Source organism: Myotis daubentonii, chromosome 9 (assembly GCF_963259705.1).
Source record: "Myotis daubentonii chromosome 9, mMyoDau2.1, whole genome shotgun sequence".
NCBI classification, from domain to species: domain Eukaryota; kingdom Metazoa; phylum Chordata; class Mammalia; order Chiroptera; family Vespertilionidae; genus Myotis; species Myotis daubentonii.
Genome location: NC_081848.1, coordinates 67,678,635 through 67,703,742, shown reverse-complemented (window position 1 = coordinate 67,703,742; position 25,108 = coordinate 67,678,635). Strand labels below are relative to the sequence as shown.

The 25,108-nt window shown below is 36.7% G+C and overlaps 3 protein-coding genes across 3 annotated transcripts; all 3 read right to left on the bottom strand.

Moving 5' to 3' along the window:
• Positions 1–7,184: 7,184 nt before the first annotated feature.
• Positions 7,185–8,141, bottom strand: LOC132242275 (olfactory receptor 5M5). The gene has a single exon (XM_059711177.1). It carries the CDS (start codon positions 8,139–8,141, stop codon positions 7,185–7,187), a length of 957 nt encoding a protein of 318 aa, XP_059567160.1.
• Positions 8,142–13,976: 5,835 nt separating this feature from the next.
• LOC132241931 (olfactory receptor 5M11) lies at positions 13,977–17,065 on the bottom strand. Its single transcript, XM_059710879.1, has 2 exons — positions 17,049–17,065; positions 13,977–14,925 (listed from the first exon to the last, which is right to left on the bottom strand). Exons 1-2 carry the CDS (start codon positions 17,063–17,065, stop codon positions 13,977–13,979), a joined length of 966 nt encoding a protein of 321 aa, XP_059566862.1.
• Positions 17,066–23,805: 6,740 nt separating this feature from the next.
• On the bottom strand, positions 23,806–24,741 carry LOC132242274 (olfactory receptor 5M5-like). Its single transcript, XM_059711176.1, has one exon. The coding sequence runs from the start codon at positions 24,739–24,741 to the stop codon at positions 23,806–23,808; it is 936 nt and encodes a 311-aa protein (XP_059567159.1).
• Between the last annotated feature and the right edge of the window lie 367 nt (positions 24,742–25,108).

The following is a 25,108-nucleotide window of genomic DNA, read 5'->3' as shown; positions in this document are numbered from 1 at the left end:
TTAGGTTGGAGCCTAAAGATAAAGTTATAAATTTAAGTATCTCAGTACTTTGAAAATTTTTTAAATCTAAATAAGTTATCTGTCAAAGAAAATATTATAATATAAATTTAGAAATGCTTTGAGTTTCTGTCTGCCTTCTTTCATATATACACATAGATACATAGAAGGTTAGCAATCACTTTGAAGATAGCACAGGTACAGATCATTCTGAATACTGAGAAACTGAATTGTAGGGAGATGAGATGACATAACCCATCAGACCTTCATTTCATATTTCCCAGTTTGGTGACTTATTGATGATTGGTGATTTATCTATCTCACCCAGTACAAATTTACAAACAAAATTTTATAGCTAGCAATTGCATAAATTGTTTTGTTTCTAAATATTCTATTTTGTGGAGCAATTTTGACATTAGCAAATGTCATTATCAGATAATTTGTCAAAGACTGTGTAAAACTTGTGATATTCTCTGAACAGAATCAGAATATTGATGTGACAGTACCTCATTTTTCACATGCCCTAAGAATATAAGTGAAACTAAAAAATCTGATTAATTTCCTGCTTAAAGTTGTAACAATGCAACAACAATAATAGTAATTGTTGGGTTCTTATATCCCATGCACCATGTTAAAGTACTTTCCATTTATTATTTTATTTTATTCTAAACGTCCTATGGAACAGATACTATATCAGACCATTTTGCATTCAAGAAACACAGATGATTTCTTGGACCTTTTGGTTTTAAGTCTTGTCCTCATAGCTATTAAATATCATGAGGTATTTCAATAACTATACCCATTTTACTAACATTAAATTTTATAAATCATAAAACACTTTAAGACACTTTATAAAAACCTTGTAAGCCATTTATGTATGCATGCTTATAGCAAGTAATTCTGGCTCGCAGCTCAGAAATGGAAGAACCAGGAGGAGAGGAATAAAATATAGTTCCCAGTTTAGTGTTCTTCCTCTGTAACATGCTACTTCCTCAGGAAAGCTTATCACTTCCTCTCAGTTGAATAGACTGCTTGAAGAAAGATAATAACTTTTGCCAAAAATGTTAAATTCAATTTTTATCATTATAATTAGTTAATTTATTAATATTAATAATAGGAACAGAGCAAAGGGGAAGCCAGCAGTGTCAGCATAGTCATCAGGACAGCTTCACCAGGAAGCTACAGCTTCAGGCTCCCAGGGAACCACCAATCCATTCCCTGCAGATCACTGGGGGAAGGGATCAAACAAAGAGGGATATAGGTACATGCGAGTGAAGTTGGGGTCACATAGGGAAGTGCTTGCCAGTCAGTCTAGCCTGGAAAACAATGAATTGGCTAGAAGGGTGAAGCCACTGCAAGCACGCATATTCTTGGAAGGGTAAAATCCCCAAGGCAAGGTGTTCTCTCTCTCTTGTTTTGTTCTTGCCCTTGCATCCCCTTGCTTTGTGACCTGCAGTCGCCCCTTGCATTTGCCTGCCAGGTGGTCTTAAGTAGCTGCTTGGCCCAGGGCCATGCAGGCTCCACACACAGGATGCTGGACTGCACTGTGCTCTATTATGGAGTGGAGACTCTGGGCAGTGGCCTTAATTCTTGCCCTGCTGAATCCAAGATTGAACTTTTTCTATGGCAGAACAGAGGGAAATGGGGCAGTGGAAACCCAGGGGTTAAATTCCACAAAATAGAGATCACTCATCCTCCCATGCAAGAACCCCACTTCCACAGGCAACAGGTGGGGATACAAAGCTAACAAACTTTATTGCTTCTTATTCTGCACCAATGATTGCACTGTAAGCTACCAGAAAAAATATATATGAATAAAATAGGATCTTGAAGTAGAACTGGCTTCTTTTTTTTCTTTCTTTCTTTTTTAGGTATAGATGATAGGGTCAAACCAGGCATTCTAACAAAGGTAAGAGATGGAAGAGTGAGAAGAAAGGAAGAAAGACAGGCAGCCAAGGTATCAGTGCCCTAACTTAAAACTAGGAGGAAATTTGCTCCAAGAACCTAGGATAGTGCCTAGGCACTGTGATTCAATTGGCAAAAAGGAAACCAAGAGCTCTTCTTTGAACTCTATGACCAATGAGCAACTTTTCTAGTCATTATCTAGATTATAGTACTGACTTGTGTCTAAGATCTTTGCAAGTTTGCTTAGATCTCACTGGCTATAGGCAAACATCATATTTTAGTAGAAAAAATTATAACTAACCATATTTTAATTCTAGAATTGTGGGGCTATGGCAGAGACAACTAATATAAAGATATAGCTCATGGGAGATCTGTCAGACTGCCGCTAAGCATCAAGAAACACAGCAGACACTCATATGCAGTTAGAAACCTGGATGAGTCAAGTAGCTGCATGTGGCACCTGGCAAAAGAAGGATCAGAATACTCTTCATCAGCTTATTGTTGTAAGATCTTTCACCCAATTTAGTTTTTTTATTATTATCAGACTGATTCATAGTTCAAGTATCTTGGTTGAAAAAAAATTTGAGGTGGGGGGAGTTTCTCTGGAGTACAAGCATGGCTTGTAAAAACAAAACAAAAGAAAAGAAAAAACAAAAAACAGATCTTAGACAGAAACAGGAAATTGGAAAAGAATCTAGAAGCTTTTAAGTAAGAGAACCATAAAGGACTTAGAGATCTTCTAGTCTAAACCTCAAAGCTGCATATACTGAAGCTAACTTTTCCATATGTTTAACGCTCATAAGAAAATGCCTATATGAGCATATACTTTAATTCTGAGAAGTCAGAAAAATTTTAAACTATTAATAAACTTCATGGATCTAAATTTTCTAATTGTCTTTTTCTTGTGGAAATTGATGGCAGAAGATACCCAGAAATTAGGTAAATGAAAAACAGAATAAGAATGTTATTTGAAACTAATCTTATTGAATCATGTGTTGGAGATCCATAGTATGAAATTCTACCAGGATGATGCAAAAACAATGGTAAGATAGAGAAAGACAGGGTCGAGCAACCACAGTATAGATTTTTTCTCATAGAATATGCATTGTCTGTGCAAATTTCCTGTGAAATTGCCTATTTCAACACATCAATATCTAAAAATTATGCAATCTAGTGAAGCAAATCCATAAATTGCTAGATATTGAAAACTAATATGTAAACACATTTCCTCTCCTACCTGTAAAAATGTGAGTGTCTTCTTAGTGACCACAAAGGTCAAATTCTTGCCAGTGCTATAGGATTTATACCCAACTTATTGACATCAGCATTTATCTCAGGAGAATCCCCAACTGTTTCATGAAACAATTAAAAATGAAATCCCAATGAAGAGCATTCTCATGGGGAGAAATAGTAATTGGTAGTACTACACTTTCTCAATTCAAGATTTTTTAATTCTGTATTTTATAATTCATTGATTTTTAGACCATTTGTCTGCTGAGTAGTAGGGCAATATTTAAGACAATAATGAAAAACAAATTTACAATACTTTGGGGACACAACTCATGAAACTGAATTCAGGTCATTGTCTTCATCATTTCAAGTTCTCTAACTTATTTACATTGTTTGTCCTTTAACTAATTCACACTAAATATGTTCTCAGTGCAAAGTTCAATGCTGTTTACTCCCCAGAATACAAATATGAATAACATATCTGTCCCCTAAAGAAGTTTGCAGATTGATGGGATACTTAAAGAAATAATACTAGGTACAAATGATTAGTTTCCAGAAGAAAAACACATGGAATGTGAGACACTGGTAACTACCAATGACAACAACAGTGCTTCATATAGACAATAATCAACAAATATATGTTAAATATATGAAAGACTATATTTAATTTATTGTTTCTACCATGCCTCCCATGTTTGGTTTTCTGGCATCAGCATCACCTGTAGTTTCTCCCATTTATTAAGCTCATGGCCTTTCTTTTTGTTATTCCAACATGCCAGGCTTCATACCTAAAACTTTGATTCTCCTGGTTACAATTCCCAAAGACTTTGGTTATGATTGCATTATGCTGTTTATCTAGACTGCAATTCAAATGTCACTTTCTCCAAGAGTCCTTTCCCATCCATTGAAGCTGACCCATTAGCATGACTTTTGCTTCTGATGTGGCCAGTTACCATCTTCCATATTGATTTGTCTTACTCTTTTCACAGCATTTACCCATACCTGAGACATTCCTTTCTTAATTTATCTTTATTGTTAAAAGTATTATGGATGAGATATTCTATCTGTTTGTTTGCTATCTGACTCCATCCCTCCTAAAGTTTAATAGAGGACTTTTTTGTCTTGTTTATTGTTGAATCTCCAGTTCTAATATATTGCCCAGTGATCAACATAAGTTCAGTGAATAAACATTTTAAACCAATGATAGCAATCACTGTCTCCAGATAACAGCTCAGCAACAGATCTAGAAAGCAACCGTGCAAAATCCAAGAGTAAGATAGAAGCCTCCAGGGAGAAAGTGTGCATATTATAGGTCAGCTAGCAGTTTGTCTCTATAGAAGGTCCTGTATAGTTCAGTGAAAGTTTTGGGGAAAGTAGACATAAAGATAAAAGTAAAGACAACTGTCAACTCTATGAAAATCAAACAATTGTGCAAACAAAGAATTACATTCATAGTATTACTAACGATCTTAGTAATTAGTATTGGTAATTCTCTTAGTGTTACTCATAGTATTAAGGTATCACTAATGATATATTCATAGTATTTTAAAAAACCAATATTTATTTACGAAAAAATTCAAATGTGGCCAGATTGTGAAGATGAGGAGAAAAAAGTGGTGGCTCTTGGATAGGAATTCAGGTATTTGTGGAAGAATTATAATGCTTTCTTTTTTAATAAAAAAGATGTCAGTCAATCATGGTCATGATTGAAAAATTCAATAACTAGACATATAATAATATAATCTAAAATGAGTTAATTACCAAAGGAAATAATAGGAAGATGATATCTATGGGAAGACAAGAGTGAGTAAGAAGTGAGACAAAAATTCATATAAGTCTTATTAAATGACTTTTGAAACAATATACATAGTTTACATTAGTAATTAAAGCAATAATTACAATAAATGATTTTAACTAAACACATGCATATATGTAAAAACATAGAAAAAAGACTGGAAGAATATAAATTCCCAATTGTGATTTTTTTTTTTGGGGGGGGGGTTGTGGTGTTTAATTTCTATATGGTATGCATCCCACCTTTTTAAATTTTATATGATTAATATTGTATGAGTCAGAAGAGGCTATTTCCTAGAAATAAGTAACTCAACATATTGCAGTAGCTTATAAAACACAGGGCATTTCTCGGTCATTCTATGTTTCTATTTTGAATTGACAGTGAGCTCTGTTTCACATCTCCTCACTCAAGAACCCATGATGCTCACCATGGAAAGAAAAAAACCCACTGAAGGGTTCTCTTACCAACAATTATATGCTGAACTGAGAATTGATACATATGAATTCTAATCTAACTCATTGTCCAGAAATAGCAACACACTTTCACCTAAACCCAAAAGAGAAACATAATTCTATCATGTGCAAAAATAATAATTATTTTGTGTATATATGTATTTTAACATAATTTGTAGACAGTCTGGCTTTCAGTATAAAGTTATTTAAATAGCATCTGGTCATAAGAGAGCTTGAAACAATTATATAGGATAATATACAATTAATGGACATTAAAATGTTATCCTACAGAAAATATTGAGCAAAAATAGGCTCTAAGTTGGAAAAGAAACTGAAATAAGCTGAGAAAAAATATCTCAGTTGGAAATGACTCATTACAGTTCTGTGACTTTTCCTCTGCCACTGGAAGCAACATTAACATATGTGATCACCAATCAGTTCTAACACTTACTTTGTTCAGACCTGCATGTTCTGACATAACATTTTACTGGAGGCTATGAGTATGTTGGAGCAGGAGCACAAGGAATGATTAAGTTTTTGTCTTACACAACCACAAGACTATCTTCAGTTTGCTGGGAATAAATTGCTTCTTTTCTCTTTTGCATTAGCTCTTCCATCTTTTAAACACTTGACAAGTTGTATTGATTTTTCTCTTTACAGCTTCATGAACTCGAGAACCTATACAATCTTAGAACTCCTGAAGGTTCCTTGGTACTTGGAGCAGTACTTGGCTTATTGTAAATGCTCAGTACACATTCATTGATTTTGCTTATGTTATGTCATTGCAAAGTCACCTGGAATGTTAACATCGCCAAAGAATTAACTTATCGAAGGATAATTGTAGGTAAAATTTGAACTGTGGTACAAATAGCAAATATCTATCTCCTGAAAAATAGATAAATATGCAGAGATGAGGGAAAACATACAACCCTAGGCCCCAGGAGGCTAGAATGACAATAATAAGCTCTACAGAAATTACAATTCTTTCTGAGACAAGCCTTATATTTTTATAAGGGCCATTCTTAGCCTGTTTCAGAAGTTATATCTAAAACAAATAGTCTGGAGGTTCTTGTTTCCTGTTATGGCAGAAGAAGGAAATGTCTTATTAAAAATAACTCTCATAAGCAGAGAGAAATAAATGGATGTCAGGCAAGGACATGGGGGTGTTATAGTACGTTCTTTTTCCTAGAGGTGACAGCAAGCCTCAACAGCATTTTGGTGACATTTCTGTAAACCATGGGATCAAAACCCCTACATTGTAAATGCTACAGAATTATAAAATACTAAAAATTAGCTCATGATAGTCAACATGTGTATTAAAATTGTATGTATATGTGTATATATACAATCATACCATATATTGATTTGTAGATATATAGAAATTTTCTTAAAACTTAAGAAACTATTAATAGTGAGAATTTTGAGAAATGACAATGGAAGATCAGGATAAAGAAAAAATATATTTTATTCTTTTACTTTATACTCTTCTAGAGTTTTGATGTTTTACTCTAAGAATGTTTTATAATCTAAAAGTAATATATAAAGTTATAAGTGTAAAAATGTATATAGGAAGAGAAAGTATACCCCACATGGATATATAACTCCCACCTCTTTACATACACAATGCATTCACATGTCTCATAGAAAACTACGCATCCTCTATACACGTCTTTTAAGTTTTGTAGTTATATTAGAGCTTTCATCAACAATTTAAAATTGATTTTACTATAAATGCAGTTAAAGCCAGATCCAGCTGTTATAAATATATCTTTTATTTATTTTTTAAAGAAAGATACACTGTGATATTACTTCAAAAGTACATTTCTTCTAACCAATTTCCACAAAGCTTGTTTCACATCCTTGTTCCTCAGACTGTAAATGATGGGGTTCAACATAGGGCTTACAAAAGTGTAGAACACAGCAATGATTTTGGACTCCTCCACTGACTTGTCCGTGGGAGGTCTAACGTACATGCAGAAGAGGGTCCCATAAAACACAGTCACCACCACCAGGTGGGACCCACAGGTGGAAAAAGCTTTCTGCCTGCCTTCAGCAGAACGTATTCTCAGGATGGCAATGAGAATGAAGATGTAGGAGATGAGGATAATAAGGAGAGAGTTGGAGAGGTTAAATCCTGCTACCACGAACATGGATGTCTCCTTAATGAAAGTGTCAGAGCAAGAGAGTCGGATGAGGGGTGGATCCGCACAATAGAAGTGATTGATGATGTTGGAGCCACAGAAAGTCAAGCGATATGTCCACATGGTTTCCATCAGGCCGCTGAGGAACCCATAGACATATGGACCAGCAATCAGGCGGATACAGACGCCTTTGGACATCTTGCTGCTGTAAAGCAAAGGGCTACAGATAGCCATGTACCTATCATAAGCCATTACAGCTAGCATGTAATATTCAGTTATCACCATGGCAATGAAAAAATAACACTGGACTAAACACGCAGCATAAGAAATGGTTTTCTTTTCAGATAAGAAGTTCACCAACATCTTAGGAGTCACGTTCGTGGAATAGCACAAATCCAAGCAGGACAAACTGGCAAGAAAGAAGTACATGGGGGTATGGAGTCTTGCATCTATCCTGATCAATACCAACATGCCCAGGTTCCCTCCAACAGTGATCAGGTAGATCACCAGGAACAGCACAAAGAGGATCGGCTGAAGCTCTGGACGATCCGTTAAGCCTAAAAGAATAAATTCAGTCACCAAGGTAGAATTTCCTCTGACCATTTTCTTAGGTGCCAGCATTGCTCACTTAGATGAATGAAAATAAATTAAGAAGTGAATGAGAAGTCCATCATATGTTTCTTTTCTCTTTCTCTCATTTTCCTTCTCTTCTTCTTCTTCCACTCTCAGGCACCCTCACACATAGCTATTATTGGAATCTGAGACTGTAGGAGTGGGAACTTTTAAAAGAAGGTCAAGGTCCCTATTACCTAGGTATAGAACATTCAGATGATTCCCAAATAAAATGACCCTTGTGACACCAAGTTGTTTTGGAATATGGGGATTATGACACATAGTTTGTCTAAAAATGGGTCGAACCACAAAGTGCCACATGCAGTACACAACGTAAAATCACCGGCTTCATCACTGTGCTCAGTATTTGTTTCTGGACAAAATGGTAATGTGTTTGAAAATGTTTTTCAGTCATTAGCCGTTGTGCATATTTAGAAGTTCAACCTCTGAGTACTGCACTCCCTACTGAATTAGAGAGCTTAAAATTATAGAGGTTTGAAGCAAATTCCCTTGGACCTGTTTGACTGCATAATCCATGAAATATAGGAGGTTGTGGTATCCCTAAATGAATAGATAAGAACCTTGAAATTGGAAATAAAGCCCTAGATAAATTACTGATGGAGAAATTTTCATCCAGAAGAGTTTATATGAATAAGAGCAAGAGAGACATAGATGAGGAAAAGAGAAATAGTCAAAACTTAGATGATAGTTTTGTTTTCTTATCCCTTTTTTTCACTTAACACTAATTGCATTCAGGCATCAGGATAGGTATCAAAGAATGATAACCTTCAACTGGGCTTAAAGGTAACTAAGAATTTTCTAGGACAAGTGTAGGGAGGACTTTCAGTTAGTGAGGTTGGTCTATGCAGAGACAGCAGGCTTTCAAGAGAAATCAAAGAAACTCCACCTAGAGGCAGGCATGAATTTTCAATTGTGTCAAATGAAACATTTAAGAGAAGGCAGAGAAAGATAAATATCACATGATCTCACTCATTTGTGGAATATAATGAACAACATAAACTGACGAACAAAAATATCCAGAGACAGAGAAGCATCAATCAGACCGTCAAACCTCAGAGGGAAGTCAGGGGAGGATGGGGAGTTAGGAGGAGCAGTCAACCAAAGGACCTGTATGCATGCATATAAGCATAACCAATGGACACAGACACTAGAGGGTGAGGGCACGGGGGTGGGGGGGGGGGCAGAGGGGCGGGGAGACAAGGAGAATAGGGGGATAAGGACACATATGTAATACCTTAATCAATAAAGAAAAAAAAGATGTGGCAAGCATGGGAACAAACTGAAAGGCCCCACTATAGGCTCAGAAGAGTGTGAACACTCCTGAAAGCTCTTTGAATTTGTCTTTGATGTTGTTTTTTTCGAGTGTGTGTGTGTGTGTATGTGTGTGTGTGTGTGTGTGTGTGTGGGTGGGTGTTATTCCCTGTAATTCCCAAGTTACTGTGATAAATTAGAACCAACATCCCCTGGTAATTTGACATAGAATTTGCAAGGCTTAAATATACAACTTTGGCCTTTGGCAGGAAAATGCAATCATTAGACAATCAGGATTTATGTCAATAGCAAAAGAGCTCTTTCCTCACTCACCAGAAGAACAAGTTCATTAGGAAAAGGTTCGCTTAGTAATGTAAATCTTCTATTATTGTGACATGCAGATACTCATCTAATCTTTAAATCTCTACAACCATGTTCCAAATAGTAGCACCTGGTAGATCATCATATTACATTAAACAACTAATAAAGACAACAATAAAGAAAATAAAAATGTAAAAAAATTAGATTGGTATTTAATCTGCCTATTTTCTACTCTTTCCTGTAAATAGGCTTAGCAACCACATTCTACAGTTATGAAAGGAAAGGCTATATTTTGATAATAGTATTTTTTTTCTCATGCCCACGGACACTTCACTTTTACAAAGCAATTATGACATTCTAATCTATTTTACTTTTAGGAGAATCCTGCAACTGATAGAACAAGTACAATTAGGAATGGGGAAAATAGGGCACAAATAAAAAGTAAGCTTGCTGTCACCTGAGGTTTTTTTTAATATATTTTTATTGATTTCAGAGAGAAAGGGAGAAGGAGAGAGAGATTTTATTTTAAAAAATCAATGATGAGAGAGAATCACTGATAGGCTGTTTCCTGCATGCCAACCAGGGTTTAAACCCTCAACCTGGGCATGTACCCTTTATCAGAATCGAACCCAGAACCCTTCAGTGCATAGGCCAATACTTTATCCACTGAGCACAGTTCTGTCACCTGAGTTTTTAGATTAATATTTCCATAACTGTGTTCAGCGAAACAAGTGAATATCGGGCAACAAAAACTGGTCTATGATAAAAATAAATTTTAAAATGCTGAGTTTGGAGGGGAAAAGGGAGTTGGATCCAGGCTTGCAGGAAGTCTCAGAACCTTTTATATACCGATATGCACTTGAACCTAAAGGAGAGGGGTAAGAATATGCTGCCTTTCCTAAACTCACTTGTTCAAAGAGCCTGGAGCTCAAATGCTCTCTTTGGGCTAAGCAAATCTCAGTGGGGAAAGGTTTGCTCTCTTCAGGCTCCAGTTAAAATCCAAATGTCTAAGGTAGCAGGATCACATTGGACTCTGTCACATGTACTGTTTCATATACATAAGGTCACCATTGTCGCAGTCCCATAAGATAGACTGAGTGAGAGACTAGGGGCTAGCTATTGAAGTCAAAGGAAGAAGCGCAGAAAATAGATAGAAATGAGTTGCTGACGTTTAGTTTTAGTAATTTAGTCCAGAAACTACCACAAGTCATTAAGACTTAAATTTGCAAGAATAGCTGAGAAAAAAATATATTTTAAGGTAGAAAATAAAGAAAAAAACTACCTGAGTCATATAGGTGATGGAGCCAAGCATGTCATGTGAATATAATTTCCCAGATTAGAGCACTCTGCCATATGAACTCCAGCACCTTCTCACTCTCTTGGTTTTTTTTATTCCAGTGTCTCACAAATATAAGGGCAGGATGGATTACCTGAATACAATGTATGAACCTAAATTATAGATCATGTTGTACATTGTGACTTCATACTAGTCAATCATACCACAGTAAAAGAGCATTAGAAAACATTCCTTTTACCTTAACATAGTGGCTTTCTTTCTACAGAGTCCTCATTTATTCAATATCAGACTTTGACTAAATAATTTCTAAAACTTCCATCACTTGGAAATTCTGACTCATCATTTATGTAGTTACAAATCCCACACTCATTACTAGTCATATAGTTTTTAGTGAATATTAAATTTGCCCCAAAAGTTTATCTCTCTAATAATATAATATAAAGTTCTATGAGAGTTTTACTTTAACTAGAATGAGTATAAGTATGCTTGAATTTGTCCTTCTTAAAAATTATTTGTCAAGGTGTTTTGGGTTTTGTTGTTGTTGTTTTTTGGAGGGGGGACTGTTTTTTCAATAGATATTATTCTAAAAATAATTTATTAGATTGTCAACTGCTTACTCCAATATAGTTATTTATTGTGCACTAAAATTATTAAATGAATGGAGAGAATGGTATTTATAAAGTAAAATGATTATAGTAAACACGGAATTCCAATTAAATTTTATCTTGTCTAGTGACCAATCTAAATAATATATACTGAGAAATTATACTAACATTCAAAACTGCTTTTGTTGTCACCTGACTCCTACCCATGAAGATTCAAAACTGAAACAAGAAGAGAAAGTACAGGCCTAACCTATGTGGCTCAGTTGATTGGAGCATTGTCCTATGCACCAAAAGGTGGTGGGTTTGATTCCTGGCCAGGGCACATACCCAGGTTGTGGGTTCAATCCCTCATCAGAGTGCTTATGGAAGGCAACCCATTAATGTTTCTCATTCTCTCTCTCTCTCTCTCTCTCTCTCTCTCTCTCTCTCTCCCTTCCTCTTTCTAAAATCAGTTTCTTAAATTTTTTAATTAAATAAATAAAAAGAAAATGCAAGCATGGAAGTCAGAATTTTCATACCTACCTGACCCAGGAAAGATTTTCTCAGAGACACTAATGGCCCAAGGAATGAGCTGCTGGGAATGATTTATACACTTGCAACTTGGAACTTTTATCCCTGTAGTATTTTTCAACACACCCTGGAAAAATGATTATCATGTTACTACTGCAAGAGAAAACTCCAGGGGAATAGTAATTTATGTCAACTCATAGTCATTAGAGTCTTGGATTATGCACAATGGAATTGCATCAGATTGTAATTGTTTTGAGCTTATTGTTTTAGGATTTCTCATAGAATTTTTGCCTTGTGGATCACCATTCATTCCAATCAAATCAATAAAAATTTAAGACATAAAATAATGATATAATTCATGGACTTTGATGTTTTCCCAGTTGAAATTATGTTTTATAGAGTCCCTTCAACAAAATGACTACTGTTTGCTAAAAAGACTTTCATATCTAGAATTAAGTGGTTAAATTACAAAACCCAGTAAGTAAAATCATTTGGACAAGATAACATAATGAATTGAATTGTAATGTAGTTAGTTCAAGGTGTGAGGTCCAGGACTTGGAAAGTAATATATTATTCAAAACCTGGTAAGCAATTACTTTATCAGTATGTGATTCATTTGCCCAGAGATGAGAACAGAGTAAAAGGAAATGATATACTACCTTTTCTTCCCATTTACCAAATATCTAATTATCTACAACAAAAAATGTAATTATAGATGATAGATGTCTTAACCAACCTTACTGTAATAATCACTTTCCAATATATACTTTAAACAATGTTATATGTCAATTATATCTCAATAAAGCTGGAAAAATATTAGCCAATAAAATTTCAAGAATAAAATTATAAGACAAGGTCTTTGACCAGAGAACTTACAAACATGTAACAATAAAATTTATTTTAAAGTCCCAAATGTATGGTCATTGACCACTCTCTGCTAAATAATCCATAGATGAAAGAAAAAGTCACCAAGACGATAAGAAAATATAGCAAACTAAACTATTAAAAAATAGTAGGTTTCAGCTAAAACAGTGTTTAGGTAAAATGTACAAAAACTTACTAGTATATGACAAAAAATGTGAGACTGAAATCAATAATCCAAACATTTATTTTTTTAAAAAAAGAAAAGATAACTCCAGTTAAGTATTAAATTTTTCGAATTCAGGTGCTACAGAAAGAATTCATTCTTTTCCTAGAACTGAGTTCATGGATCCAGGGTTGCAATTCAGAGGAAGAAAGTAGAATCCTATAGCTCAGAGGCCACAAACTAGATCCACAAACTCATGTTTATGAAAGAATGCTGATTCTAGTCCTCTCTCTACCAGTCACATACTGAACATTTCTCAAGCACATAAATAGGAAACCATTATTCTGACCCATAGTTTATGGTTTTGCTTAGTAAGTTGGGGTGGGAAGACATATTTCTTAAAAATAGATGGCAATAAGAACAGTAAATTCAAGGAACTGGGCTGAAAGCATGTTTATCCTGTCTACTGTTATAAACAATAAGAGCACACCAGTGCCCCAGGTCATTCCAAGAGGAAGTTTCCACTGAGAGCACTGCTGCTCAAATTTAATGTATTTACCAATCACATAGGATTAGGCTGAAACACAGATTTGGATATCATAGATCTGAGGTACAGAATGTGTTGCCACGTTTCTAAAATCTCCAAGGTAATGCTGTTGCTGCCGGTTCAAGGACCACACATTGAGGGGCAAGGGTATAGCTCACTTACTTTTGCCCAGAACTGAGCTTTACAGATTACCCTGAGATATACCCATAGAGAATACCCAGATTTATCATCAGTATGCAAGGACATTTGAGCCCAAGGTTTAGTGTTATGGTTTATTGGGAAATGGAAGCATTGCCATCCTAGTGACCACATTTCGTCTGAAGACATTCTTCAATGCCTGCTTCACATCTTTGTTCCGCAGGCTGTAGATTAACGGATTAAGCACTGGATTTACAAAGGTGTAGAAGACAGCTATTATTTTGGATTCCTCAACAGTCTTATCTGTTGGTGGTCTTACATACATACAAAAGAGTGACCCATAAAATAGGGTAACAGCCATCATGTGGGAACCACAGGTGGAGAATGCTTTGTGCCTTCCCTCTGCTGATTTGATCCGGAGGATGGCAGCAATAATGAAGGCATAGGACACCAGGATGATGGTGAGGGAGCTGGAGAGATTGAAGCCAGCTGATATGAGCATGGCAAGCTCTTTGATAGAAGTGTCAGAACAGGAAAGCTTAATGAGTGGTGGGTCAGCACAGTAGAAGTGGTTGATGACATTGGATCCGCAGAAGGTCAAGCGGAAGGTCAGGATGGACTGTAACAGGCCATCTGAGAAGCCATAGACATAAGGAAATGTGGCCAAGCAGGTGCAGACCTGCCTGGACATTTTCACACTATAGTGCAGAGGGCTGCATATGGCCACGTAGCGGTCATAGGCCATGGCTGCCAGCATGTAAAACTCTGTGAGAAGGAGCGCAATGAAAATGTAACACTGAGTAAAGCAGCCCCCAAAGGTGATGGTCTTCTTCTCTGAAAGAAAATTAGCCAGCATCTGTGGGGTGGCGTTGGAGGTATAGCACAAGTCAACAAAGGCTAAATTGCTGAGGAAGAAGTACATAGGGGTGTGAAGGCGAGAATCCAGTCTGATCAACACTATCATGCCCAGGTTGCCAAAGAGAGTAGCAAGGTACACAACCAGAAACAGCACAAAGAGGAGAGGCTGGAGTTCAGGGCGATCTGTGAGCCCCAGGAGAATGAATTCTCTTACTGCACTGCCATTTGTGATGGACATTTTCTGAGAATCTGTGCCTGAACCTGAAACAAATGTGATAAGGTCAGACATGAAGGTACACATAATGTTACTGATTATTGAAAATTTTTTTCCTAAATCCATATAATTCAAAATGAATACTATACTAAACCAACTTTGTGCTTCTACTAAACCATTTATATTTTTGCCTTTATATTGAATTACTATTATACTTATCTACACTTATACCTACAGTTATCCCTATAGATACTTATACCCATCCTTACCTATACATATACCCATCCTTAAGTTGATATATACAGCTTATATTCATATACCCATACATATCCCCTTTCTTCATGACCTATTTTTGTCTCTCAAATTCTACTTGTCCTCTAAAGGTCAAATTCAAGGCCAATTGTTTGTGAGACACTTCTCACTCCACTCTGTCATACATGAGATTGAACTCGTCCCTTTCTGTGTTCCTCTTCCAGCGTACCCCACATACCAGTAATTTATTCCAGTCCACTGTTGTACTGTTACTTCTAAGCACATATTTATATACTGTACTTAAGAAGAAAAGAAAAAATAGTGTACGCATGAAAGAATAAATTGCATGCAATGTTTTACTCATCTCTATATCTCCATGAACTTTTCATGGTGTCATATCCTCAGAAGAATTACGGGATTTTTAAGCAATTGCTTGAAAATTTGTTAATCAAGCAAATTACAAAAAAAAAAAAGTTTTGTTTCAGAAAGACTGACATGAGGATTCTAATGCAGATGTTCCCAGAATCACAATTTAGAAAAGCATGATCACAGTGGTCCCATAAACATATGGTAAATAAGTGAACAATGAATAGTGAAATCAAATGAACACTCACATAGTATCCTGAGGATGGTTTAAAGCAATGCCATAATCCTATATAATAAAGAGCTAATTTGCTATTAGACCGAACAGCAGAATGACAGTTCTGGATGACCTTCCGGACAACCCTCCAGATGACCTTCCTGATGAAGCTGGGGCTGCGAGGGCCAGCCGAGGCTGTGAGGGCCGGTCAAGGCAGCTGGGGCTGTGAGGGCTGAGCCCCTTGCATGAATTTGGTGCATCGGGCCTCTAGTGTGTTTATAAATAAAAGAAATGTTTTAGATACTATTTAATTAATCACAACTTGTATTTTCCTAGAAGTGTCACAATTTATATAGATTTTTAGCTCTCCTTTGTATCACAACTAGTGCTGAGTCCCCTCTTCCTTTCTCTTAAGATGCTTTCATTTTTTTGACCTTTCTCTCATATTAAGTTTTTTAAACCTTCCCAATTCTTGCCTGATTTCAAAATGTCACTAAAAGTTGCTTTAGTAAAAATTTGAGAAAGACAGTGACAACAATATCTCCTCTACCTAAAATATTAAGTACTTAATAAACATTTGTTGAATACAATAATACTAGTTACTGGGAACATATAATTATCTTTCAGCATGAGTCACTTGATTTTCCCAATGTAAGGAGGAGGATAATATCTATTTTGTCTCCTTCTCAAGCCATCATGGACATCAAATTAAGTATTCATGAAACAAGCAATTATGGGTACTTAACATTGCATGTGATTAGTCACTTTAGACACACAATAAACAAAAACTTCAAAAACCCCTGCCTTTCTGGAATTATATTTTAGTGGACAGAGACAGATATTATTGCAAGTAAGTACATGGTGTTTTAAAAGGCACTGTTATGGAGAAAAGTAAAGAAAATAAGGTTTGGGGAAATGATAATCAAATTTTAAAAAGTAGCATCAGCAAAAACAAAAACAAAAACTCATGAAAAGGTGACTTAGGAACAAACTGAAGGAGGAGGAGAACAAGCAATAAAGTGATTTTAAGAAGGGTGTTCTAGGAAGATAAAGAGAAGGTACTAAGATATCATATGTGGTTTTCCTTTGGAATTGCTAGTGGGGTGTGTGTGTGTGTGTGTGTGTGTGTGTGTGTGTGTGTGTGTGTGTGTGACTGAAGTAGATTTATGTTTTGTTTTCAGGGAAATATATCAATTCTATGCCATTGGAAACTACAGATGAAGAAAAGTTGCCTACTTCTAATCTGTTTTCAAAATGATTTTTCTGTTTAAAGGAGGGAGAGTGAATGGGATTACCTCCATTTCTTCCTCATTGCCCTCTCCTTCTTCTCTCTCTCATGATATCTTAGAAATGTTCTAACAAATAATTAAGGCAAAGAAATTATTGGAATTCAAATTATAAAATGTTTAGAGACAAGTAGTCAGCAAGTAATATCAATTCAGGAGAGCATCTCAAGGAAAGAAGAGTGTACAATGGTATTCCAGAGGGAGAGGTGGATCTAAGGACCAGCACATTATCTTGTGTTAACTTGGCACATGCAGTCTGAGTGGATCAACCCTCATTTCAGGTGTACACTAATGCCTAACTCGTCAGCAAGCTGCCCTTATGATCAGATGCTCATGACAAGGGGAGCACTAAGCCACTCAATGAGTTTTTTTCTTTGTTTGCAGAATAATTCCATCAATCAAAGGTTCTGGGTGGGTCTGGAACCTTTTTTCCAGCTTTGCGACCAACTTACTCTGTGAACTTGAGTAACAGTTAGCTCAGATGCAAGTTTTTCACAATAAATAAATCTAATTAGATTATGCCAGGCCTGCTTTAACATGTCTAATGAGCCAATACTTTAGTACTTAGAAAGTCAGAATTTCATGAACTTAATTCCATTTAGTGATTCTGATTCTGGCTCCATCAGTTATGAATTCCATGCCAGTGTCAGAGTATTTAACCTGTCTTTGTTGTTTTCCTAGCCATAAAATGGGAAATGCAATTGTCAAGAGTAATAAAATAGTTAACTCATTTAAAGTACTTAGAAAAAGTATTTAAATAAGGTAGGCAAGAAATGAGTAGGGCAAGAAATAGAGATAAGACTTTTTATAGTTGAGCTTCCCTCTCTACTTCTTTTCCCACAGCCCTTGAGAGAAAGGCATGTTCTCATTCACAGCTAAAACTCAAAATTCATGAGCCTACTGATTTGCAAAGTCAGAAAAAAATATCTGACTTTTGAGGTTGGAAAAATGCATATAATCCATGGATCTCGGTTTGAGACTTTAATATAATTTCCTTTTGACTCAAAATAAGGACAGTAAAAAGACTTACTTCTGGTTCTGATAAGCACCTGTTTGTCAAACTCTGATTAAGGAAGTTTCTTGATGCCTCTCTAAGCTGGTAAACATAGCTGTATTTATATCTGGATGTAGGATGGATCTGCTCTTAAAGGAAATCTCAGAAGGGCTTAAAAGTATCAGCAATGAGTGTTACTTTGGGAATCACCCTCTTGGGTTTAATTGGAGCACTCTAGGAACAGAAAGCTAATCATATGCAATAGTCATCTATACTAATAAAAGGGTAATATGCTAATTAGGCCAGGTGATAGGACATCTCCTGGATGCCCTACTTCCTTCTGGACAGTTAGGGGGCAACCAGGCCAGCAGTTGGGGGGCAGCCAGGCCAGCAGGGGGCAGTTGGGGGCGGCCAGGCTGGCAGAGAGCAGTTGGGGGGCAGCCAGGCCAGCAGGGCGGCAGTTTGGGGATGGCCAGGCAGGCAGGCAGGCAGGCAAGCAGTTAGGAGCCAGCGGTCCCAGATTGCAAAAGGGATGTCTAACTGTCCAACTGGCAGTCGGATATCCTTTGAGGGGTCCCTGATTGGAGAGGGTGCAGGCCGGGCTGAGGGATAACCACCCCCCCCCCCCGCATGAAATTTGTGCACCAGGCCTCTAGTATTTTCTATAATTTTAAATTCACCATTTGAATTTAAGACCTCTAAGACCTCTGTGGAAGACACAAATAGGTGCCATCTCAACATTTTGATGATGGTCTGATTTTACATGTGGTTTTTTATCTTGGGTTTTTTGTGTGTTTTTTTCCTATCTCTTCTGAAAATCCAGATCAATGTTCTCTATCATAAACACTGATGTCTTAAGTAGGGTCTGCTATGAACAGGATTGTGAAACAAGCAGGCTCTTCACATACCAAGTTGAGTACTTTATCAATTGTAGGTGACTGCCATTCCTCAAGCTATAGTCACAATTTATCCTTCCTTCCTGCATCACTTTTAAAATATTCCCTTAGATATCCCCGAGTCAGTGTTTTCCTTATTCTCATCAGAATCAAGTTGGTTTGGGCAGTAGGAAAGGCTCAGATTGAATTCTTCTCCAAAGATGCTTCCTCTGCTTCCACAGCGCTGAGCCTGACCTCCCTCCACGCATTGTAACATTCTGCCCCTGTCCTCCTCGAACTCTGTTTTAATTATCTGGTAATATTTCTATTGCCCACTAGACTGCAAACCCTATGGGCAATAACTGTAATCTTCACACTTAGCATAGGCCCTGGAAAATAATAGTTGATCAATCAACACTTTCTGAATAACTTAAGGAGTGTTCAATATGTACTTAATTCAGTGAATAAAAAATGAATCTTGGTTATCTCCTCCCAGGTAACTTTGCATTTTATTGAGCTCATTTCCTTATCTCTGAAAAATTAAGAAGATGGATGGAAGGAGTAACTAATTTGTTTAAGAAACTACAACAAAGAAAACAGGATGTGGGTAATTATAAGTAGTAAGCATTCAATACTTAACATGTACTATGCATTAGGCTTAGTACTTTACAAGCACTCACTTAGCTAATCCTCACATAACTCCATGGGTTATTAGAATTATTATATTTGTTTTACAAATGGCAATTTTGTATATCTTGGAAGGAAATGCCAAAGATGATCAGAAGGATGCCATGACATGGGTGGGTGTGCAAATCGCCCAGCAGGAATTGTACCATTTTTGATGCATAAAGAGTAAAATAACACCACAATACCTCACTTCTGTGGCTATTGGCCCTGTGAGCTCTTAAATCAGGATATGGTACCTTCTGGCTAGGAAATTGGCCCAGTTTGTATAGGAAAGAAAGAATAATCAAGACATTTACAACTGATGAAGTCTTGCAAAATAGATTAAACCATAGGTAAGGAATATTTGTGAAGGTGACTACCAAAATAAGAGGGTAAATACAGGACTAAATAGAGACCATAAATAAATTTATTTCTCATTCTCATAGACACCATTTCTGGGTCAATGAATGTTGGGAGCCATGGCACAAGCAACTCCATCTTAGAAACTAGAAGTCTCTAGTTCCCAGTTGCTAGAAACTAAAAGTTCCAGTTCCCAGTTGCTGGAAGCCACGCGTGTCCTGTAGCTAACAATAAAGAATAACCGTCACACACCATTTGTCACATCACAAGCAAATAGCTGCCACTTGCTGATAGGCTATTACTATAAGCTTTGCTACCCACCCCTGCTACCCACCCCCGTCCCTGGAACAATATATATTCTGCCGCTGTAAAATAAAAATTTGAGGCTTGATCAGATTCTTGTCTTGCCTCCATTCTCTCGTGTCCCTTGTTTGTCTCATTCTCCTAGGGTGTCTCTTCGTTCCCCCGTTGTTGTCCCGCGGGTCGGGACAAATGAAGTTGGTTTCACCTGTCTTCTGGAGCAGTGGTCGGCAAACTCATTAGTCAACAGAGCCAAATATCAACAGTACAATTGAAATTTCTTTTGAGAGCCAAATTTTTTAAACTTAAACTATATAGGTAGGTACATTCAACTTTAAATTCATGGTTTTCATCTTCCATTTTTCTTTGCTTCTTTGTAGCCATGTCAAACAGGGCACCTAAAAAAATGTTTCATTTTATAATAATAAAGCCACCAACACAAAAGAATTACAATTCTTAAATTGATGACAAAAATACCTGTAGGATTTGCAGCTGGTTGGAAAAATACAGATAACTTTATGCTTCGAGTAGGTACTTTTGTCACAGGCGCGCGAGTTGCAGACGCAACTAGCACTAACCACTGCACATGAGACTGCTGACTGGCTCACTCAACTCCTGCATGAATCGCGCGCCCCTCCCCCGCGCCGTGTCGCTAGTCGCCCGACCAACCGACCAACCAACACCCCCCACTTCTTCTAACGCCACTTCTTCAAAATAGACTCGCCCAGGCTGAAAATCGACTTCTGCGCATGGGCCATGAAGTTTCAATCACACTGTATGTGCGCGCCCGCATGTGGTATTTTGTAGAAGAGCCACACTCAAGGGGCCAAAGACCGCATGTGGCTCGCGAGCCGCCGTTTGCCGACTGCTGTTCTGGAGAAATGATGGAAGTAGACTCTGGAGAGATTATAGGTACTTCTATTCATTTTAAAGGTATCTTCTGTCATAGATCCTTCAAGAAAATAATGTTCCAAGCTTTCGGATGAGGGTTGGTAAAACTATTCTTATAAAGTAGTTTATAGTAATGAAGGGATTGATGAATTGGTCCTAGAATAAAGAACCCAGAAACAGACTGATACATATATGAAAACTTGATACATGACAGAGTTTACACTAAAAATGTAATGAGAAAGGTATGAAGTATTAAAAACAGACAAAATTGTTTTCCTTAAAAATAAGATTAGAGTCTATTTTGCAATATTTATGATAGCAGAAAGAATGCTTAAGTATGCAAAAGCAAAACTTTAAAAAATGAAAGAGTAGAAGAATCCTATATAATAAAAGGCTAATATGCAAATTGTCCCCTCGACCGGGAGTTCCACCCAGAGTTCAACTGGGAGTTCAACCAGGGGGCAGGATCAGAAGGCCAACCTCCTGAATCCCCTCCCACTGCCAACTGGGATCAATCAGCCCCAATCGGGGCTGGTGGGCTGGACCCCACCTGTGCACGAATTCGTGCATCAGGCCTCTAGTATCTTTATGATAGGAACGCATTGTTTAAACCAAATATTCAAAACACAACCATAAAAAGAAGATTGACAAATTTGAACTACCTGAAAATGAAAAATTTCTACACCACCAAATATATCATACCCAAAAATATAATTCGAACTACAAAAAGGTTGAAGATATTTGCATAGATCATTAAAAAGTTAGTACCTAGTACAGAATACATAAGGAGCTATAACAAATGTGGAAAATAGAGATAAAATAGCCCAGCTGAAAAGTGAACAAGAATGTGGGCATACAACTTTTTTAAAAAAGAAAAATTCCAATTAGCATCAAGCATTTACAAATACTTAACTTCTCTTGTAACCATAATTCAAAAACTGAGCCCTAGCTGGTTTGGCTCAGTGGATAGAGAGTCGGCCTGTGGACTGAAGGGCCCCGGGTTTGATTCCAGTCAAGGGCATATGCCTAGGTTGCAGGTTCAATGCCCAGTAGGGGGTGTGCAGGAGGCAGCCGACCAATGATTCTCTCTCACCATTGATGTTCTCTCTCTCTCTCTCTCTCTCTCTCTCTCTCTCTCTCTCTCTCTCTCTCTCTCCCCTTTCTCTCCCTTCCTCTCTGAAATCAATGAAAAGATATTTTTTAAAAATTTGCATTAAATTTTTTTTTCAAAAGTTTAAACAAGAACTGAGACTATATTTTGCACCAACAAATTGGAAAATATTTTTAAAGTCTGGCAGTATATTGTGTTGACAAGAATGTGGAGTTAAGGATATTCTCACATAGTATTGGCAGGAGTGTAATTTGATAAAATAATTTGACTGCATGTAGTAAATTTACAGATGCTCATGACTTAGAAATTAGAATCTTAGATACATATATACATTTCTATACATTATCATGAAATAGAAAAATGTAATTGCCTATCAATAATAGAATAGATAAATATATTGTGACACATATATATTAACATAGAATACAGGGTGGGGAAAAAGTAGGTCAACAGTTGTTCATATGGACAAATATATGCAGTTTATGAATATTATAAATAGCTTTATTGATTGTTTACCATACTCACAGCTGTAAACCTACTTTTGCCCCACCCTATACATCATTGAAAATGCTGCTGATTCAGCATGAATAAGTCTAAGGCATGATTCAGCATGTATGTCTAACAATGTATATGTAGCAAAAAATGAAATAAATTGCAGAAGAATACATAGAGTGATTTTATGTATATCAAGTTTTTAATGTAGAAAATAATATAATTTTGTGTATACAGAAACACTATCAAATGACAAAACTCTACATAAGAATAAAAAACATTAAATTAATAATAGAGCTTAATGCAAGAAATGGGAAGAAAAAAGAATCAGTCAGGGAAGACTCACTTTTAGAAATATCTGAGTCTCTGAAATATTTGAAACAAAAATGGCATTATGATAACACTTACTAATGATCAATTAGGGCTTACACAGGTTCTCTTTCTATTATTTATTTTTGACTGTATGTTGGAAATAGTACACAATAAAAAATTAACAAGTTAAACCACACAACCAGTTTTTAGGTGGGGATGCATATTGTTAAAAATATAATAATAAAATATAAAACACTTTCTAAAGAAAATGTGGCATTTTCATCTTAGAGCAAAAATGTCAGATACCCAAAGATCTTCGTTGCTATATAATTTGTATAAAAGGAAGAAGAAAACAAAACTCATCTGCCATGGTTAAGAAGTTTCTGGAAAATAGTTTTAAAATTATTAAGCACTATAGAAATCTAATAGATGGTCATTGCCATAGCATCAATGGTAATTCTGTCTCTTATAACTTTGTACCAATATGATTATCATGGATGCAATCATCTGTTCTTTACTGACTTTAAAGAGCAGTAACAATGCCTTCCGGTAATGCCTCCGAGTTTCAATGCACTATTTTTTTTAATTCACTGACATGATACTGTAAATGCTAATAAATAATTTGACACATTCTTCCAAGTTCTATATGCTAATTGTGGAAGATAAAACATATTCAGTGACAGAAAGTGATTCTGTCATTGAAAAGGCTCATTAATTGGCCCAATAATAATGATTTATTGCACACCTGTGACCGAAATGTCTAGTTTATTTAGCAAACAATTTCTTTCGGATAGCTTTCCTGAATGCTTTTTTAACATCTTTGTTCCTCAGACTATAGATCAGAGGATTTAACATAGGACTCACAAAGATATAAAACACAGCTACAATTTTCCCCTGTTCTACAGAAGTCTCCAAAGGGGGCCTCAGATACATACAAAACAGCGTCCCATAAAAGATAGTGACAGCTGTCAGATGGGACCCACAGGTAGAAAAGGCTTTGCGCCTCCCCTCAGCAGACCGAATACGCAAAATGGCTGCGAAAATGAAAATGTAAGATACAAAAATCATGGTGAGAGAGCAGGTGAGGTTGGCACCCGCCACCACAAACATGGCAGTTTCTTTGACATAAGTATCTGAGCAGGCAAGAACTAACAGAGGTGGGTCCGCACAGTAAAAGTGGTTGATTTCATTGGGTCCACAGAAGGAGAGGCGCAGCATCAGGATGGTCTGGATCAGACCATTTGCAAAGCCATAAGTATAAGGAATCACAACGAGAGAGATGCAGACACCTCTGGACATTTTGCTACCATATAACAAGGGTTTGCAAATGGCCATGTAGCGGTCATAAGCCATCACTGTGAGCATATAATAATCTGTGATCACCAAGGCAATGAAGAAGTGGAATTGTATAAAGCAACCAATGATGGAAATGGTTTTTCTCTTGGATAAGAAATTAACCAGCATCTGAGGAGTGACATCGGTGGCATAACAGAGGTCAACAAAGGAGAGGTGACTGAGGAAGAAGTACATTGGAGTGTGAAGTCTTGAGTCATTCCAGATTAACAAGATCATGCTCACGTTGCCAGTCACTGTGATCAGGTAGATGACCAGGAACACCACGAAAAGGACAGGCTGCAGCTCGGCTCTGTCTGTCAGACCCAGGAGAATAAACTCAGTCACCACTGTGTAGTTCTTTGACATTGTGTTTGGTTGGCTTTAAATGAGATCTAAATAAAGGAAACAGAGATTCATGTCTTTTGTCATTCATCATGTCCTCTGAGACTTCTTCCTCTTTTCTCAAACTTGTAAATACCTGTGGCATAAAAAGTAGCCTCAGAAGCCTGGAATTTATGTTTTCACTATCCAAATTAATACAGAGCTCTTTTATATTAAGTGGGGATGAAAAAGGAGCCCCATGCTAACCTGATAAGCTCAGAGAAGGCCTGCATGGCAGTCTTGGAAACTCAAAAGACCTAAGGAAACCACAAAAGATGGTCTGAAATTAAAACTTTAACTAAAAGCAGTTTATAGTGGGTAGTCAAGTCCTAGGCCAGAATCTTCCCGGACA